The sequence below is a fragment of the Pleuronectes platessa genome, chromosome 22, assembly GCF_947347685.1.
Source record: "Pleuronectes platessa chromosome 22, fPlePla1.1, whole genome shotgun sequence".
Taxonomy (NCBI): Eukaryota; Metazoa; Chordata; class Actinopteri; order Pleuronectiformes; family Pleuronectidae; genus Pleuronectes; species Pleuronectes platessa.
Window position 1 is genome coordinate 16,920,600 of NC_070647.1, and position 20,413 is coordinate 16,941,012.

Below are 20,413 nucleotides of genomic sequence, written 5' to 3' on the forward strand. Positions count from 1 at the left end.
TTGTGTTTTTCCACTCCTGTCTTTTTTCACATCAGTCACTCAGTTCACAGAAGCATCAGATGTCATCTGCAGACAAACCTGCTTGTTATTGACTGGAAATCAGCGCGAGGGGAGGAAAAGAGAAAAGCTGTGACAGATTTACAGCAAGAAATCACACACACAATGTTCAGAAAAGACTTTCTGGTTATCACTGGCTCCTGAGATAAAAAAAAATAAAATAAAAACTTTCCATATTCACTCCAGTGCACGTGAAAGGGTTTGTTCAATAACCTTTTTTATTCATGTTGACTTAGTGGAAAAGTGTGTTCTAATGATTTATTCCACCCCTGATCGCACCAGACGTTGGGTAGTGTGGCTGCTGAATTACGCAGTGCCAAATTACGCACGGAGAACAGTCGCAACACAAACCTGCAGTTCTTCATTTTAACTGAAACACTCAGCATGAAATGAAATAGTGTGTTGTGTGTGTTTATATATGAGCAGTAGCTGCTGCTGCTGGTGCTGCTGCTGCTGGTAGGACGATTGCGTTTTTTTTATACGTATGTGTGTGTGTCTTTTCTATCTCGATCTGAACTACTAACCAAGTCTCAGAAAGAGAGAGAGAGAGAGGGAGAGAGAGAGAGAGAGAGAGAGAGAGAGATCAAAATTCAATCCCGTTCTGAGAAAAAAAAAAAAAAAAAAAGAAAAGGAGAGAAATGACGTTATTTGAATATGTGCCCAAAATCCTTAATGAATAACTTAGGACGAGTAGGAGGCAAATGCTGCCCCAGCTGTTTCCTGTTGAAAATGTCTGTGTAATGTAGATAAATGTGAGGGATTTTCTCTCTAAATCCGTCTCCTGTTCGCTAAATCTCACTTCTCCAAAACGAGCCTGCGCAATGGAACAAAGTCGGAATATTGAGATGTGACATTGCCCGCATCTCATCCTCTTTCTCCCCGTTTTTTAATGACTTCAAACAAGTTCATTTTCGCCGGGCTTTGACTTGCCGAGACCCGTGGGGATGTCTAGCGCTCTCTCCTCTCAGTGGCATTTATGTGATGTCTTCAAGGTAACTTACCTGATTTCCTTTGACACTATACATTGTCACCTTGCTTCTCGCGCACTATTTTGCACACAGCATCCTCGCGTAGTTTGAAACCGGCAGCAATAAAACAGGGAATATTGAAATTGCTTATTTATATTTTACAGCCGTTTTACACGCGCGATAAATGTTGGATTTGTGCAGATTTTTACGCGTTTATCTGCAGTTGTTGTGCATGTGCATGTTTTTGGTGATATTAAGAGATCGCCCCCCTCTATTCTTTTGATTTAATTGACTTTTCTTGTGCATGACTTTCAGCGCTCGGTGGATGAATGGGTTTTCCATCCTCCGTGCGCCCTGCATGCGCTCCTTTTTTCACCAGAAAGCTTTAATGCCGGCGGCTCTGCAACTTTCAAAGTAATTACTGCTGAGTCTGCGTTATTATTATTAAGTGCTAAATGTTTAACCTGATGCTGCGGGGTGAGGAGAGAGGGGAGCTTAACACCAAAAACTTACGGGCACTTGGAGTCGTCATGTAGATGGATAATGTCTTGTGTTTATTCTTTTTATTATGTATATTTGGCTCACTCCGCTTCCTCCGCTGGGTTTGGCGGGAGAGACGTTTTCCATCTCACACTTTGGATCGGAAAGATCCCTGGCGCTTTTCTTTTTTACTCTGCTTTTTCAATTTTGAAGCTGTTGAGTTTGGTGCGTAACAATGCGCAGACCTTTGCACCGTTTGGCACAGGTGAAACGCGGCATCCTGAACACAGACTGATCAATATTGATGAGGTCTCTAAATGTCAGTGATCAGAATGGAGGGTTGTTAAATTATCAGGTCATATATATGGGGGGCGGAAGAGGGGGATGAGAAGCAGAGAAGTGTGGTTTCCAGATTTTACGCGCTGTGCTCCGTTGCGCACAGGCGCTCCGGAGCATCAGAGCTGCTCAGCCTCCTGTTTGGCTCCTCCACGGGGGCATGTAGTGGAAGTTTGGATTTAATACACTTTCCTCCAGAAGCTGTTATTCCTTCTTACAGAGGGAAATGTGCTGGATGATACAGAAAAAAGCTTTAAGCCCCTTAGATTTCAACCTGAGGTGGCACTCCGGTGCTATTACGCATGGCACAGAGCCCACAACTGGCACAGGCACAGACTCTAAAAGTGACTTTCTTTGCTTGAATGTGTGATTTGATGATGCTCTGCCTTTCAGCAGTGGGAATGTTAAAGCTCTCCCTCTCTCTCTCTCTCTCTCTCTGTCTCCCTCCCTCTCTCTCTCTCCCTGTGCGCAGAGTGCGATGTGCTGTATCTCCTGTAGCCACACCCTCTCACTACTGCTGTGTGTCCTCACCCTGACTCCGACGGCAACAGGGGCGGGACCAGAGACCCTGTGCGGGGCGGAGCTGGTCGACACGCTGCAGTTTGTGTGTGGAGAGAGAGGCTTTTATTTCAGTAAGTGCACCTTTTTATTTATTCATAAAGGTTGGCTGTATCCGTCCCAGAGCTCTCCACCTCCAGCGAGCTCATAAATAAAAGAGCAGCCGGTTTGACATCTCGCCTTGACTTTCCCTGCATCAATGTTCTCTTTCTCCCTCCATTCATTCCTCCTCCGCTCTCACATCTCCTCTTTACATTCACAGCATTTGTTTTAAATGCTCAAATGCTCCGAATGCCCATGGAACACAAACGCAACGCAGAATAATGATGAAGTGCTTGGTGGCAAATCCCAGTTTTGTCAGTGGGCTTCACGTGGAATTTGGCTGACTTTATCTCTCAGAAAAGAGGAGGAGGTATTGCTGTGAAGTTTCTCTTTTTTTTCCACCCGAGAAGGTGAAAGCTACCCAAAGAAAACCCTCCACCATGAATCCAGGATTTAAATCTTTTCCATTAAGGGTAAGACCCAGCCCAGAGCAGCACAGGATATATGGAGCTACCGAGGTTTAGGTGCAGTGTTCCACCGGCAGCCAGAGTTTCTCTTGGGACATGTTTCCTGATCTTTCCATCAGAGATGAGCAGCGTGACTGGACATTAGCAGCCGATCTGGCCCAAACTCTGCAAAGCTGAAGTTTACAACCTCATTATTCCCATTTCCTCTGCTGACATTAATCAGTTAAGCCAATTTGCACCAAATGTCCTGACAGCGCTCCACCGAAAGTCTTTTGTTTTAACTTTTCTGAGAATTGATCATCCTTTCGAACCCCGTGCAGTTTAAACATAACAATCCGTTATTAATGGTTTGGTCCGGTCCCAGAGCTGTGAAAGATTTTCCACATGTGGCTGAGTTTGTCAGCTGCCAGTTTGAAACAGATATAATATTTCTGTGGGAGATCAGCTGCATCTATAGTGCTTTCAGTTTCTCTCTGAATCGATTGCCGTGACCTTAACCCCAAACTGAAATGGTTTGTAGCTACAGACTCTGAAGAACTTGCTGATTGATGGAAGATTAGGAGGCCGGAGACGTCCGGTCTTTGAATCAAAGGCTCAGTCTTTAGCATTTTAGTGCTAACACTTGCTACTCAGCACTGAACAGCTGAGGCAGATGGGAATTTCATTTGTTTGATCCTAACCCTGGACATAGAAGTGTTTTGAAATACAGGCTGCATACAATCCCAGCTTGATTTCATGGAGTTTAGACTAATATTTGTCCTCTGGGTCCAAGTGCAGGAGAAGTCCAGGGATCCAGTCAGCAAAGATGTTAAGATTCATCCACTGGGGAACATGAACGTGTGAACCTGCAATCCACCCAAACAGATGTTGAGATATTTCAGCCTGAAGCAAAGTAGTGGATCAACCAACCCACTGTGGATCGTCCCTGCCAACATGGCTACGACCTGGACAATAGACCGGTTATTTGTTTTCTTTGTTTACTCACCAAATTGTCGTGCAACAACTTTGTTCCTGCAAAGGTTTCTGAGCGATTTCTATAGATTAGCACTTCCCAGACCTATTCTACAAGAACCTAAAGGGTCGTTTTGCATAGACCACTCATGCTCTGATGAATCTTTGCTGTTCTTGCGAGATAAGAACCTTGACGTGGGCGATCTCTTATCACAGTGTTTCAATATCTGTGCATTTTCATGGCTAAAGATGGTGAAGGACTGTGCTTAAGGGACGAGATCAGACAACAGACAGTTGGATCTACCTTCCCCTCCTCTGTATCACACCATGTTTTTGCCTTGTCAGCAAAGGAGATTTGTTGTACATGTGGTGGAGAATTGTCTAATATGTAATCCTGCATGTTTGCATCTTGTCCTTGGCGCAGCTCATTGTCAGAACTACAGCTGTGGCTGATTGTGCAGCTCACAGTTCATGTCAACTGTTAATACCACTGAAGAAAGAGGCTTTGGTGAATGTGGCTGCACACTTGTATTCAATCTGACCGACGTGTTGCAGTTGCATGACGTTGAGCACACGGGTTCTAGAGGCAGGTTAAAAAAGGCTCTCTGAGTGTCATAGGATTTAGTTTTTGCAGAATCATCCAGTATCAGCGTTGCGTCTGGCATCAGGGTAACCATGCACCTTGCTGCTGCTCCTCCCGCTGCCCCGCTGCCAAATTCCTCCACCCCTGCATGCAGCTTTTCCAGGACGAGTCAACATCATTCTCTGCATCGGGCCCTTTGTGCAGCGTCGTGCCAGAGAGCTGCTGGAGAGCCACCAAGCTGCTGCAAAGCTGCGAGTCTTGTTCGTCCAGATGCTGCTGGCAGCGCCACACGCTGTGAAGTGGTCATGACAGCCGGCTCAACTGCCAGTTTTCTGCCAGTTAAGACTCTTTTTTCCCCCCGGTCTTTGGAGTCTTCTGCCGCAGCACTTCTCGTGTACAAATGGCCATGTTCTCTTCATTTAGGCTGAGTGTGGAAGATTATGGGTCGACATGATCAAGTATTAGGTTTTAGTGGATGCTGATCTTTTTTTCATGGAAACTCAGTTTGTTCAGCCATTATTTAGCTTCTGAGTATCACTTCAGTGAGCAACACATGTTAACGGTGAAATCCTCAAGACCAACTGGACTTTAAACTGTGATATCAACACAGTAGATCCTCGGTCGGTGTTTAGTATCCCAGTTTGAAGGGTTGTGAACTGGTCCAGAGAAGTGTCGGCACGTTGCAGCTAAAAGTGGATGAAATGTTTACGGCTCTGACAACGCACGAGGGTGTCCAGAGACTGAAACGATGTGAGAATGTGAAGCGGTGTTGGCGACTGGGAGACTTTGACTACAGCTTTATGGAGCCTCTCCCAGGCTAGAGGAGTGCAGCACCACCGTCCACGATCCTCTGGTGAGAAAGGGTTGAGCGGAGGCCAACGGCAACTCGCGGGTCCTGATGCAAGATACACTTCTTAAACAGAAACAGACCCTTCTGTGGTAGCGGGAATGTGTTTGTCTTTCCTGCATCACCCTACACTGAGCAGTCACTGAGCTGCACCGCGTCCATGTATCAATGCCACATTTCCCTGTATTTCACGAGCACTCCATCGTTTTTCTGAGACGCCGACGAGCTCCGAGCAGCAGGGTGCTGTACCTTGGAAAATATCCCGTTCCCCGTCTTCCCTCAGGTTCTCTTCTTGCTTGCTCGCTCATATTTTTTCACCGAAATCCCCTTTCTTTTATTTCTCTCCTCCGCGTCGCTCGCCACATGCACCAGTGGCTGTTTGCATAAAAATGTCTGGAGACTCCATTTGGGTCTGTGACGTCTGCAGGACACAGCAGTGTAGCGGCTTGGCCAAAGGAGGCGTGCTCCTCTCCCTGAACTCTTCCCCTCCAGCCTGGTCATGTTGAACTTGGCAACCCTCTAATTGATAATGTGTCCAGAGACGGGGTTGCAACGACATTGGCTTTTCTGTGAAGGCTGCTTTTGCCAATCCACCTCACGCGTGCCACCAGTAAAGTAGCACACATGCACCAGAAGGCTGCAGATTTCCTACCCTGACAGAAATGCTAAATACCAGTTGGTGGAAATTCTTTTTTTCTGAAGGTAATGAAACAAACTGCGGTCTCAGAAACAGAAAAAAAAATCCACAACCCAAGTCAGTTTTTCCAATTATTAGCCTGACCTAGAAATCCTCAGTTTTCTTTGTAATCCTGCAGCAGGCAGCCCCGTGATTTCTGTGGGATGTTCATTCCATGAATCAGATCTGTTATGGGAGTTCTTCTGGCTAAAGCGTAACTGCTAAGTACCTCCATGTCCTAAGTCACTTTTAGTTCATGGTGAAATGTTCTCAGTTATCATAAAGTGAGCATGAAATATAGAATCAAACTGATGATTTAAGCAGAAGGATTGACCTCGTTCGGGGCCAAGACCCTAAATCCTGGGGTTCTCACAAACGACCAGAGGAAACCAAATATGATTGTTTTTTAGGTGTTTGGCTTTTACCTGTTTGAGGGGAAAACAACAGGGGAGGAAAATATCGTTTGGCTGCCACTGATGAGACTTGATCTTCAGTGTTCATCCCTGTCGATTTTTTTTTTCTAGAGCTGGAGAGAGAGAGAGGTAGAATGTGTAAACAGCATGTCACATGCATGCACTCACACATGCACACGCTCAACACACACACACATAGCCTGGCCTTGTCCCTCAGCAGCAGGGGATTATGTGGATTACAGGATGATCAGGACACCCTCCCTCCCTCGCTTCCTCCCTAGCTTTACACTGGACCTGAGCGCACAGCGGAAGCCACTGGGATCTGAAGAAAGACCTCCTGTGTCTTCCCCATCACGGCGAAAAAAGAAAGGTGTCCTTTTCCCATTGAGATCCCGACCTGAAAAATGTCCGACCCTCCTGTGACTCGTTGCTCGACGGAACAAAGGAGGCGTCTCATGAAAAGGACGGACAGGTATCCTCCGGATTTGGATCTGGACATTGGGTGAAGTTGAGACTTGAGGGATTTGAGGACACGCCGGTACCAAACACTCCTTCACCTTTGAAACTCCTCATCAGTTTGATCCAATTACATAATGTCGGACGGCTGCAGAGACAAACGGGGACATACGGGGACATATCGGGGACATGTATAGTTGATATCCTTGGACTTTTTTTATTCTTTCGTCATCACCTTAGGTTGCCTCTTAAATTGTCTTGAATTCCAGCAGTTGATCACCTGTTCACACTATAACCTCCAATTCAGTAGCTGAAAATACAGTTCAATTCTAGATTGTTCTTTAAGATATAAATACATATGGTAACTGGGAGCAACTGTCCCTTACCCGCTTGATAATATGATACATTGAATGCAAGCAGTCCTGCATACTGTTGTTAATACTGGCACTGATACACACATTATTAATCTGCAGGTGCTTCTTATTTATTGGTATTCCCGGTGGGAAAAGACAAAAATCACGAGCCTTGTTTAATAACGGTATAAGAGGTATATTCGTATTGTTTCTAATTTTTTATGCTGACCTTCAGCCAATACAAATGCATAAATATGTACCTTGTCTAACACAATTTTATTCTAAACCATTATTTACAACCTTACATGAGGAATTTATCGCAATTAACTTTCACCCAATTCTTTTACACCACCTGAACACGAGCCATACATTTCTAACACGAAAGTTTCCCTGAATCAATAGACTTTGATTCATATTGATAATGCTGTGAACAACCCTTTCGATTCTGGGTGGAATACATTTGGATCAGATGTTAGTGTCACAGCGCAGTAACGTGAGGGAACACTTCACTCATGCCATAAACTCTTTGTGGTACCAGTGATAAAGAGGTAGTTTCCAGTGCTTGAGCAGCTCTTGTAGTCCCTGCCTGGCTGTAAACTTGCCTGACACTTCGCAGGAAGAGCAGTGCACCGGCTCCAAGAATCCACTGGTTTTTTATTGACCATGACCAGGCTGTAAAACTCAGGAGCTTTCTGTACCACTCTGGAATGGGGGAATCCAGCCATCTCTCTCCAGTGCCGTTCCTTCGAGGTGTCACGGTTCTCAGAAAATGGACCAAGTAGCACAACTCGCGAGGCAAATGTAAAAGTTCAGAGCCTGTACTTTGAAAAAAATAAGGCATGCAGGCAAACAAAGAACAAAATGTCCGGCTGAGGCGAACTCCAAAAAAAGAACTCAAGCAAGGTCCAAAACATGATCAAGATCAAAAAAGTCCGGCAGAGAGAACAAAGCTTTGGAAAGCTGTACGGCACATGGCACAAAGACAACCTGGCAAAGAGCAGGTGGAAATGCACCAATATTTACACTAGGGAGCTAGAGAGGGACGTGGAGCAGGTGAACAGGTGAGGAGGAGGACGTTCTTCTACATGTGTCGAAAACATATTAAATGGAATGAAAGGGTGAATAAGCAGATTGAGAGATGGTAGAACCTTCTCCTCTCTAGAGAGGCCTCCTGAGGTCAGGATGGACCCCAGACATGACCCCAGACATGATATCTGGGTCCAGGATGATGCAAACGGAGTCCCACCAGCACTTTTCAGGGGCATACCGCTTTCAGACCCCCAACATCTGCTTGGTTAAAGACCCCCTTCAATTTAATTTCTGCTGCAAGTATCTTTAATTTAACGGTGCTGTCATCCAGCTCTCATTCCGTCTGCTGCAGGTTGAGCTGTGTACTTGACCTGGAGTTCTCAGGCAAATGATCACTGAATAAAAAAATGCCAGTAGCCGCCAGACTCACCGGAGTCGAGTTCTGGGGAAGATATTTGAGTCTCAGAGGGCGACATGCTCTTAGTGATGAAGAGCATCTGAGCCAGCATCTCCTCACCCTCTGAGAACAAGTCGACTGGGTTCGCGGCAGCCTGGTTATGCTGTCATCAGGCAGATTTAAAATGGAAGCGTCTCAGGCAAGCGAAGTGCAAAGGGTCGAGCTGAGGCAAGATCCAGAAAAAGAAAACGCAGGCCAGGTCCCAAACACGATCGAAGGAGGCAGGCAAAGAACGGAGCGCTGGAAAGGTAAGGCATTTGGAACCAAGACAATTTGGCAGAGAGCAAGTGGGAATGGACGAGTATACTGGGAGGCTAATGAGGGAGTTGGCAGTAGGTGAGCAGGTGAGTGGGAGGAAGAGCAGGTCAGTGGATTCCTCGGTCCAGAGAAGCAGGTGACAGGGGGCAGCGTCTGAAATGACCGCGCAGAAAACAACTCCGCCCGAACGGAGGGAATCCGACCGAAACTCAAAACCACGACAAGAGGAATGAGCTTGATAATTGTGTGCAGAACGTGCCAAATACTTTTTATAGTATCAAAGCCCTTGGTTCTGATCAGTTTGCAGCCTGCTCACTCAGGGACGACATCAGCTGGATTCACAGCAGACACAATTTATTTCAAAGGCCAGCGAGAGTTAGGGAAAAACCGAGAACACGCCAGAACGTATCAAAATGTCCACGAAAACCAAAACCACTTCTGTAGCATCGGGCTGAGTTCACGCCGACGGCAGCACGGTGTGAAAACTCCAGCCCCCCCGTCCCCCCCGTCCCCCTCCCTAAAAGACTGAGCTACTCGTTAATGGAGATGGGGCGGTTAACCAGACAAATCTCAGTCCTTATCCTCTGAGTAACTGTTTGAAAACTTTTACGGAATGTCACTCAAAGTAAAGCCTGTAAAACCATGATGGGCTCATTACTGCCCCTTGAGGCCAGCGGGTGGAAAACACAGACTGGCTGGTGATTAATGGATTCATTGTAATTCCTCCGGCAACATACCAAAATGGTTCTTTGGGGGGGGGGGGGGGGGGGGGGTTGTTGGATTGGTTGGATTGGTTGGATTGTTTGAAGATATTTTGAGACCATAACGAATTAAATTAAAGACCAATGTCAAGGAATATCAATTTCACACTGGTCTCGTCTGTAGTTTTACTGCAGCACTAATATCTGTATCATTTGGAAGGAACTACAACACATGGAGACATTACCAAACTCTCCATGTAGCCAGAGCATTTCTCTTGAGGGCAGACAAGCATTAAATGAACGTTACCATCATTAAGACCTACTTAAACATATTTAAGACCAACCCTGATAATACAATAGACACTATGAGAGGGTTTAAATGGATAATATGACACATTAGCTTCCTCTTGAAGCCACAAACCTTTCTAAATAACCCTTTAATCCAACAAGTGTTGAGTATTTGATGATCATTAATCAACATCTGATGTCAAACGACTGTAATCGTGCATGAACTGTGTATTTCTGCACATTCCCCAGCCTGTAACACATCCTTGGTATGAACATGATAAGCCACAGCTGCACCTCTGCCACGCAACGATCGCTGAAATGCTGACACACGCTTTCTAATCCGATCCGAAACCCTGCGTCATCGCCATCGTGCTCGATCCCCGCGTGGCGTCCAGCTCCAGCGGCAGAAGGGCCGCGAGGCGCTGGGCACTGGCAGGAAACGTTGTTTACCCTTATTTGTTTAACGACAGTCGGAGCAAACAACTCTTTGTTTACGAGGGATTAACGCGGTCATCCATGCAACCGGAGCATTTAAAACCTCGCAAAGCTTTCAGACCCTGATTATTATATGCGTGTTTTTCTCCGACCTGCCCGAGCTGATTATCCTACATTTAACAACCGGTGCCAGCTGATTTTTCCTCTTCCTTCCAGCTGTTTGTTCAGCGGGGTTGCGGGCTATTTTCAGAAGAATAGCGGACGTTAATTTGTGAGGCTTTGTTGGGAGGGATTGGAGCACAGGGCCAGGCAATGAGGCACGGCCCCTCTTTTGGCTTTCAGCGTCCATTATATAATCTCCAGCCAGGGCTTACTGTCATACTTCTCCAAATGTCTTGACATCAGGTGTTAATACAACTGCCAGGGCTGGTTATACTGATACACGCTACAGGGGAGAAACAGCAGGAACTACAATGGAAAACACAGTGGAATACCTGACCATAAAAGGCGTGACTGTCAGTCATCTGAATTAAATAGAAAATAGTGATGTCAACAGCTATATTAAGGTTTAGGTCCGTCTTTCAACACGTCTATTTTCGAGTCCAGGATCTGGGTGAATCCAGTTCCTCTGTTCCCTAAATAATGCAGGTGTGCAGCGTATTTTTAGCATCAACCCAACTGATGTGCATCATGACAGCATCTCTGCAAACCCCCCCCCCCCCCCCCCCCCCCCCCCCCCCCATTCACACCTGCCTCAGCCTCATCCCCCCTGCTTTGTGTCAGCGGGTCCGGGGGCAGAAGAAGGATGCTTCTATTACTGAATGAAAGCTGCTGCTCTGTCCAAAGCAACATTGTCAGGACAAGGCAGACAGAGAGCAGAAGTTAATGCACTTTGTCAGCACTGGCAGGCTCCTGAGCCAAGAGCTATTAACTCTGAGAGGGAAAGGCATTTCCTCCTTGTAAATGCCATATTAAATTATTATTATTTCATTTGGTAACAGGGAAAAGCCCATCAGGGCTCTAACGCTCAAGGTGAGTTTTTCTAAAGGCCACCAAAAGAGCCGGTAGTTTCGGGGGGGGGGGGGGGGGGGGGGGGGGGGGGGGGGGGGGGGGGTCAGGGAGTTGACACAGGAAGCCTTGTCATTATGGTAACTTGATGCGAGTGTCACACCTTTTAAATAGACTCGTGCCTTTTTAAATTACTCTACAACGAGTAGATGTTTCCAATGCTTCCCTGCAATACCAAGACTTCCTCTTCCTTCTTTGGCATAAAAGGTCAATCTCCATCATGACTGAGCCCTCATGGAGCTCAGGCTTCTGCCAAATGGTAATGTGAATGAACAGTAGGGCACGGCCAGCAGGGGTGTGGCCTCCGGGGCTGCCTAGCTGCTTCTGCAGGTTGATTGGGCCCAGTGGGTTTTGGGGTTTGGCGTCACCGGATGAATGTGACCAACTTTTTTGTTTTACAGGGGAAGCAGCTGCTACACGGAAGAAATCAATGTCGTTAAGGCTGTTTTCTTATTATGGGAATCAAACCCATGTCCTGGTTTAAAACGTTTTCTTTACACAATCTGGCAGTTTAGCTGCTGGTCAGTGAATAGACGTCGTCAACGTCTCCTCACTGTTCTCCCTCCTCTTGTTGTGCTCCTCAGGTAAACCAGGTTATGGCCCCAATGCACAGGCGGTCACGCGGCATCGTGGACGAGTGCTGCTTCCAAAGCTGTGAGCTGCGGCGCCTGGAGATGTACTGTGCACCTGCCAAGACTAGCAAGGCAGCTCGCTCTGTGCGGGCGCAGCGCCACACAGACCTGCCGAGAGCGCCTAAGGTCAGTACCGCAGGGCACAAGGTGGACAAGGGCACAGAGCGTAGGACGGCACAGCAGCCAGACAAGACAAAAAACAAGAAGGTGAGCTCAACGCCCAACAGATGCACTCTATACAAAAGTTGACCTGTCAGTAAATGTGGGGGTAAAAGAATAGGATTGAAATTTTGTGTGAACACAGTTTGACACTTTGGGAAATCAGAGGATTGAAACACTCACATCTCTGTTCATTTAGTGTGAAATCACAACCAGCAGGCAAAAAAAGAATTGCAGGCCGGGCCATAGTAAATTATTAAACAAAGGTTGTATAATCTAATTGAATCTCTTTGGCAAGACGTCTGATGTCAGATGGTCGTGATGATAGATGCTACTTCCAGCTGCTTTTTAGCCAAAACATTAGCTCCCAAGCAGGAGGAATATTATTTCATTTATGGCATTTTTTATGGCATTTTTTTGTAATATCGTGGATTGCATTTCTTTTGTATCTATGGGTTGGTCAGATTAAAATATCCAATATCTCATAGGTGGAGGTTCCCCATCCCTGGCATAAAGACTGGGTAGATGATGATTTAGGCTAAATAAAGCTTAACAACTAACACAATAAATCTTTAATCATTAAAAAAAAACATAATGAAAAACCTGTCTCCGAGGTTGTTGAGACTATTTCTCGACTGGGAACATTGTGAAAGAACAAGGCGAGCCTGTTTCCTCTGATCCAGCTGATGGCTGCATTAAATATTCAGTGTGCAGACATGAGAATGGTATCAAACCTCTCCTATCATTTTACAGCATTTTTTCAAATGGTCAACTGTGACTGTAAAGGTTCATTGGGTTCACGTTTACTCACAGTTTAGTGCATAGCAAGAGAAATGAATCCTACTCAAGTGGCTTCGTTCTTCCTCCCACAGAGACCTTCACCGGGACATAGTCACTCATCCTTCAAGGTAGGCTTTCAAAGGGATTCTTTTCATCTCATGATTATTGCTCTGACTTTATCATTATATAATTTAGACCACACAATCTCCACGTTGACGTTCTCAAGCAGAACAAGCTTTATTTTGAAACGAGAGACGCTGGTTCAAACAATCTTAGCTTTGAAATCTTAATCCCTTGGACAAATAAAGAAGCCGTGATCTCTGAAGACCGAGTCTGTTTCATCCCCGGAGTTGCCAACCTGCGGGAGTGTGATCCTTTTAAGATTTGACCGTGTGCTTTTTCCCCTCCTTCTCTCAAAAAAGAAACCATTAGCCGGAGAAGGAACTAAGTGGTTTTGTGGTAGACCCCGTGGCACTGCAGCTCCCCAGGCAGCACTGTACATTACGTGCTGAAGTTCTGGCGTCTCACCATAACACACTGACGCATGCAGGGCCTGGAGATGAAGCGTGCATATCATGTTTGGTGTATCAACATGTGCAGTGGCCTCCAGATCATTCATCTACTCATTGATTTGTGGATTGTCGTGCACAGTGAAACCTGGTGTTCCTGTACCAATCTTATTTTTCCTGCAAAGTCAAACTACAAGCTCTTATCACGTTTTGGGTCAGAAAATATAAAGTTATATATTTATATACTGTCGCTAACAGCTCCTGAACGTAGACGACATACAGGTTTTTCTCCCGCCTCCCCCTTGTTAGTGGATGGGACATTGACCAAATTGAAAAGCCAAATAGTGTGGCAAGTCTAGATTGACTCTATAGCGCCAAGCTTTTGTTGTGTTGTGGTTTTTGTGCAAATTTCCGACTCAAAGAATTCACCAAGTGTGTGTTTTTCGTTTTTTTGTTTCTCTCTTTGCAGGAAGTGCATCAGAAAAACTCAAGTCGAGGGAACACGGGCGGCCGAAATTACAGAATGTAGGGCCGGAGCGAATGGACACATGCCCAGTGACTTGGGGAGAGAGAAGGGAGTGGCCTTACCCGGTGCCCCTGTGGAATGGTTCACTGTAAAACAAAACAAAGAGGATGCTAGCGATGGTTCGAAAAGCTCTTCACAATGATTTAAACCTGAGTGCTGAGGGGTTGTCGAAGGGGTTTGATGAGGGATCTTGTGATTATTTTATACACTGCACCATTCCATATCGGGAGGAATTCTTTGTTAATGCAATGTAACAGACTAGTTTAGCTGCTGAGACACGAACAAGAGCTTATTACACCTCCATGTGTGAGCTTCGCTGCCCCTGGCTCCAGGAAAGGTCCTGGGCGTTAGGCCGTGTCTGACAATGAGTGGTCCATCCTGTCGCTTGAACTCTTTGGAGGTAAATCCGTTTGCTCTGAGAGGTGATTCTTTCACTCCTCTGATGAGGCAGGATATTCTATCACCGGCCATATTTAACAGTTGCTACCCCAAAAATAATAAAAAATCTGATTCTCTTATGTTCAGAGTTTGTTTCATGCACCATGCATTAACACAGATTTTTCTAAAAGAGTAAAACAAGGTTTGTTTTCAAGGAAAAAGAGCCGGGGGCTAATTATCAAAACGTTTGACTCCGATCCAAATCCTTCCAAATCCCGAAGAAGTGTTGAAAACCTATGTAAACAAATCAAGCACCATTAGATTGGATTTTGCGGAAGCTGGGAGGTACTGTAGGTACTAGAAAAAATATGATGATTAACCACAAACAAAATGAATCCAATGTTTCTTTTGGCCGGGACATGGTGCTTGTTTAGTTTTCAGAAATGGGTCATTGGGCAGATTCAAAGTGCATTTGGCATAAATGAGAGGAATAAGTCAAATAGCAACAAGCGAAATGCCACCGTGTCCAATCCAGTTACACAATGATCAACATTTGAGGCCTGAGTTCAAGGTTATGCACAAGTCATGAAGGTTCCGTCAACAGACACTCTTATAAAAACCTTTTTAATTCTCGTGAAGAACTGACAGTGTTCCTGGGATCTGTCAATAAGGAAGTCTAAAAGCAAAAGACAGGGAGGCTGGAACAATAGTCAGTTGAGACGGATGATTTTAATGATTGATGGATCTTGGCCCGGGATGTTTGGTCAGTTGAGCGCGGCTGTGAACTTTCGCTGCTTCAGTTGTCGCTCGAACTTCGTTATCTGCCCCGAACGGTAGAGAGAAAAAAACAACCTCTTCCGTTACAAAGTCTGCCGGAAAAATCCGCAGAATAAACGTTTTGGTAAATATTGCAAACCAAAACAAGTCCTCCTGAAATTGTGAGATACGACACATACACAAACACATACAACGCACCAAAAAAATAAATGAGTGTTGTGTAACTGTGAGCAAGGGTCAAGTACACACAGACACACAGATATCACACACACAAATGAAAAAGCCAATTCTGAGAAGTCCCGGCTGTTGGTTCAAGCCTCCGATGCGAATTTCCTTTTATCGCACGAACCGCGCAAGACGTCTCGTCTCTGGCTCCGCCTCCTCTGCCTGTGTATAATCAAACAGTACTCCCATTTATGTTAACCTATGCATCGCTATCATTCATTGTACATGATGGTTTCATATAAAAAAAACTGTATTAAGAATCCTATCCACTGTATAATGGTGCTATTTTGTAGTTTGTTACTTGCAAGAGATGGCTGAGACGGACAGGTGGCAGGGCGTACATCGGAGGTCTTCCCTTTTGCACAGCCTCGTGGCCACCGTTTCAATAGTGTTTTTATTTGTAAGCTGTCTCAAATAAGGTAGTAGTGTAAGCGAGTAAATGTATCTGTGTGAAATCTGTGAATGCATGGAGAATTAAAAGATAAGAAAATACCGTGGTGTGGTCCCAAGAAGGCAAAAAAATGCAATTTTTTCTACTGTTTTTAAATTATTTTCTCAACATAGATCCCTTATGCCAAATAACTTGACAAAAGTACTGTGAACTGTGATTCTTCCAATTGTATTGAGATTGTCAAAAGTCATGGTGTGCTTTTGTCTGTCACTGGAAGCCATTTTATTCACGATTAAAATCACTCAAAGCGAGACTACATAACTTTTGCTGGACAGCGGCCACTCTGGCCACAAGTGGTAATAACAGGACCATCAATCACGCATTGGCTTTGCCCAGATAGTCGTTACAAAGAAATCGTCACATTTATCGCTAAAATGCTAACATTTAGATTAGCAGGCACACAAGTACTGAACAACAAATGTAAATGTTGTCTAGCGTAAAGGAGGAGTTTGAAATTTAAAAATAACTTGTTTTCTTGATGAAGGCTCATTGAAGCTGCCTTAACGTACGAAAAGAGCCCCTTCGTGTGCCGTGTACGTTGGCATGGTTGTTCAGAGGTAGATCCACTAGAGGGCAGCACCGAGTAGAGAGTTAGTTTCTTTCGTACGCACACAAATCCAGACGAAATGAAAGCAGAAGGCTCTTTCTACATCGCTGAGCATAAATGAGCCTTTAGATGAGAAGATGGATACGACTCTCGTGTCCTTCCATTAAATATAAGGCTGCAGTCAGAAGCCTTATATTTCAAACATTATAAACAATATCAAATGACCTGTTGGGTTGGTTTTTTGAAACTTCAGACAGAGCAAGCTGTTTCCAGTCTTTATGCTGAGCTAACTGGGGTGTAGCTTTATATTCAGCTTACAGGTATATGAGCACATAGCTACAGCTTACGTTAGCCTGCAAAATAAGGCTGTAGCAATGAAATCCCAAAGTATTAAATTGGGCTGAGGTGTATTTTATTGCTCATGAATTCAACTTTTCCTTTTTAGAAAAACATTTATTTTCAAAAGTTACATAGTCATCGCTTTAAGGGTAAACCCAGGACTTAAATTCATATTGTGCAAACTATTTGTCCGCAGCTCTCTGAATCAAAACTTATTTTAAACGTGTTTGTTTATCTATAATGATGAAGGTTTTTAAAAATGGTGTCTAAGCAAATTCTCGGACTCGGTTTGACCTGGCGACTGAAATGAAGAAGACGCCGGTTGGAAGACATCACTGTTCCTCTTAGATCTTTAGATTTACAGGACAAACCAAAGACTTTTTGACGGAAAACAAACTCAACCTAGATCATTAAATAGCAATTATAGCCACCCCTGTGTGAACTGCACTGCAGCTGCAATACGCCTTTCACTGTCTCTGGCACCTGAAACACAGCTCATGTAATAGATAGTAAAGTGAGCCGGTCACGTGGTGGAGCTGGGATCTTCACAGCAGCGATGAAGAAGAAAGCTGCAGCAACCAAACTCCGAATCATCTATGAAACATCTCTGTTCTGTCACTTGTGTGAAATAATGAATAAAGCCCTAACATGTGGGAGCGTGTGAAAGAAACGTCATTTCCTGAAGCTCACTGTCCAAGAAACTGTTTTCTCACGGCGCTGTTGTTCATGGTGCTTGATTGCCTTCTGTAGAAAAACTAAATACTGACAAATTGTTCACCATTCCTGCTGAATAAACCACTTGTCAACATCACAGAACCGACTGGAGGCTTCTTTCACACCGAATGCACGTACACTGGTGAAACCTCCGGGGGAAACATCATCTCATGAAGGCTTTGCTCCCCGTGTTACACAACATCATACAAGTCTGTGGATTCAGACACACAAACAGCAGATAATTACACAGCAGAGGTTTTCTCCCTCGTAAGCATGTGCAAATCTTTTAATGCATTTGGGCTATAGATGAAGCCGTAACTCCAGCTGAGGCTTTGTGCACCGTGCAGGCTGAAATCGAGTGTGCTGGGTGTTGCTGAATGACACGGTAATACTTCCTAAGAGGTGGCCGGGGTCTGCCAGAGCAAACAGAGCCGGGGCGTGGTGCTCCCCGAGGCCAGAGCTGCATGTTCAGCTCTTTGTGGGATGCTCGCAGTGACAGCACCGGAGCTCACTCGCCGTCAGCACTTCTCCAACCGGATGCTCCTGAATGTGGGACAACAATCAAACCTTGATAAATTGGCTCTGCGGGGCCGGCGCTCGGCCGACGGCAGGGATCGAAATGCGGTGCAGCCCGGAGGTTGGCGAGGTCCAGGTCGGCCCGTCCATCCTGGATGTTATTTCATCCTTCTTGATGACTAACACAGAATCAATTATCCGACCAAGCCATTACAAATAAGGCAATTATGAAAGAGAATACGGATGTGCCCCATCGTCCAGGGTAGCTTGAAAATGCTCTGTTTATTCTCGGCTAATTCTGGATAACACGGTGTTTCCACGAGTGCAAAACAAGGCTGCTGGAACGACCTCAAGACCCAAGACGGTTCTGGAGAGAAGACCAACTTTTCCTATTGATCTGCGCGCGCTTCGGGATCCAGTGCATCTGAGGACACCAGTTTTGGTCTTAGCCCTGAAACTCAATCTCTCCACACTCTTCAACTCCTCATCCTAAGCACACAATTGTCTTTTGAATGACCTTGTGGTCTGTTTTACTACACTCACCAATTTTACTACTTATTCTACTGGTTATTTTAAAGGAAAAGTGGTTGCAGGGCTTCATCAGTTTTCAACCATTCATTTTGTTTCCAGGAGGACACACAGGATTTCACTCTTTGTTGGGTTTCTGACTTTTCCTCCGAGATGTCGTCACTTTCGCGTTCGTTGCGTTCTAATCCCGAATCCTGTTGGAGGTCCAGCTCTGGATTGGGATGACTCGACCGTGACAAATTTACAAGGAGCCTTGTGTCACACTGTATTGTCATCGTGAGCCAAAGCCAGATGTAAATGGAAATAGACACGAGAGGCTCAGCAAGTGCACTCGCAGCCTCGTGCTTCCACGGGGAAATTAGCAGCTAGATCAAGGCATGTGTAAAAAGAAGAAGTGTTGAAGCCAATGGAGGAGATTCTCCCTCTTTCTCAATTTCAGTCGACAGTGGAAATTCACTGAGGCTTGATTATAGCAGGAGAGTGTTGGCTCAGCTGCGTGCTTTAAGAACCCATGATGTCAGAGCCTTATTTTCCTTGGAGAGACTCTCATCAGCTGCATTGTTCCAGGAAACCATGGTCTGTTCTCTGGGCAACAAAAAAATCCTTGCCCAAAGTGCCCCCCCCCACCCCACTCTCTCCCCTCCTGCACCCGCATCCCTGCTGAATGCAGCACGCCAACTCGAGACGCACAACTCGAGACGCACAACTCGAGACGCACACATAGACGTGAGGAACCGAGCTTGAAGCATCGTCTGTGCAAATCAACGCTTCCCTCTGGGCTGTGTTTGTGTTTTCTTAGTGTCGCTGGTGAGAGTGCATGCCCCCCCCCCCCCCCCCCCCGGAGGATTATTAAAACAATGCTGCTACTGATGTCACAGGGGCCCAGAGTTATGAGGTCTCCCTACGCACAGAGCTGCAGGCGGCGCGATTGAAGTGCTGCACCGCCGACTGACAGGTGATGCAAGCAGCTGACAGGGCTGATGAGAAAACTACTCTGCAGCTTCCTCGGGTTCACGGTGTCAAACCACGCACGACCCGAAGTCGAGGCTGCACGCGGTTACAGCTGCTGACAAACAAGGCCGCCTGCGATTCAGAGACAGCACAGTAGTTGAATAAACTTCTCTGGCACCGGTTGAAGGTTTGACGAGCCGTGTTTTGGAAACGAGAAGATTTACTAATGTTCATGGATACCCACCAGATCACATCTGGTCCTCATTAGATTATTTGACTCTTGGCTTTTCTATTTTTTTTTTTTTTTTTTTGTGTTAATGTTCTTTGTTAGAGAATTATGGTAATGATTTCTTAGAAATTCAGACCAGGGAAAAATCACAGTTACCAGATAAAGGCCTTCACCATTGCTCGGAGTTCATTGGATCTTCAGAGCGACGGCCAAGGAAGCCGACGGAGCCCAGAAGCTTTGGATCAGCTGGACCTGCAGCAATCTGCAGTTCATCGACTGTCGATATCAGGTCCTGAGCGTCGCCTATAACAGGAGGACCATGCGAGAGGAGGGAGGGGACACTATCAGTATGAGAGAGAAAGCGCGAGAAAGGTTACAACAACAGAGAACAAAGCTCACAAGTTCAGTTGTGCTTCTGCTGGAACGGCCGTGCCCCTGTGGACGAGTTCAGTCCTTCAGTAGAGATCCTCGCCCTCCAACAATAATACTTACAAAATAAAGGCTGACTGCTCCAAGTAAAATCACTTCAGCTGAGTTCAATAGCTATTATTCATGTCCCACTTCTCCAGCCCATGCACCACGGCTCCTGTAGGTGAAGACGTTGAGTTGAGGAGAACACCGAGAGGAGCATGGTCAATGTTACAGCTCTTTGGTTTTGTTTGCATCGACCTTTTATCATCAGCTGATAACGATCAACACTTTGGCACGAGAGCTTGTCGATCAAATGTT

The 20,413-nt window shown here is 45.6% G+C and overlaps 1 protein-coding gene across 1 annotated transcript; it reads left to right on the forward strand.

Moving 5' to 3' along the window:
* Positions 1–725: 725 nt before the first annotated feature.
* On the forward strand, positions 726–14,547 carry igf1 (insulin-like growth factor 1). The gene is given in 6 exon segments (XM_053414760.1): positions 726–1,049; positions 2,314–2,473; positions 12,008–12,035; positions 12,037–12,262; positions 13,087–13,122; positions 13,973–14,547. Coding segments are annotated over 6 exon segments (558 nt in total). The 5' UTR covers positions 726–1,001; the 3' UTR covers positions 14,033–14,547.
* Positions 14,548–20,413: the final 5,866 nt, after the last annotated feature.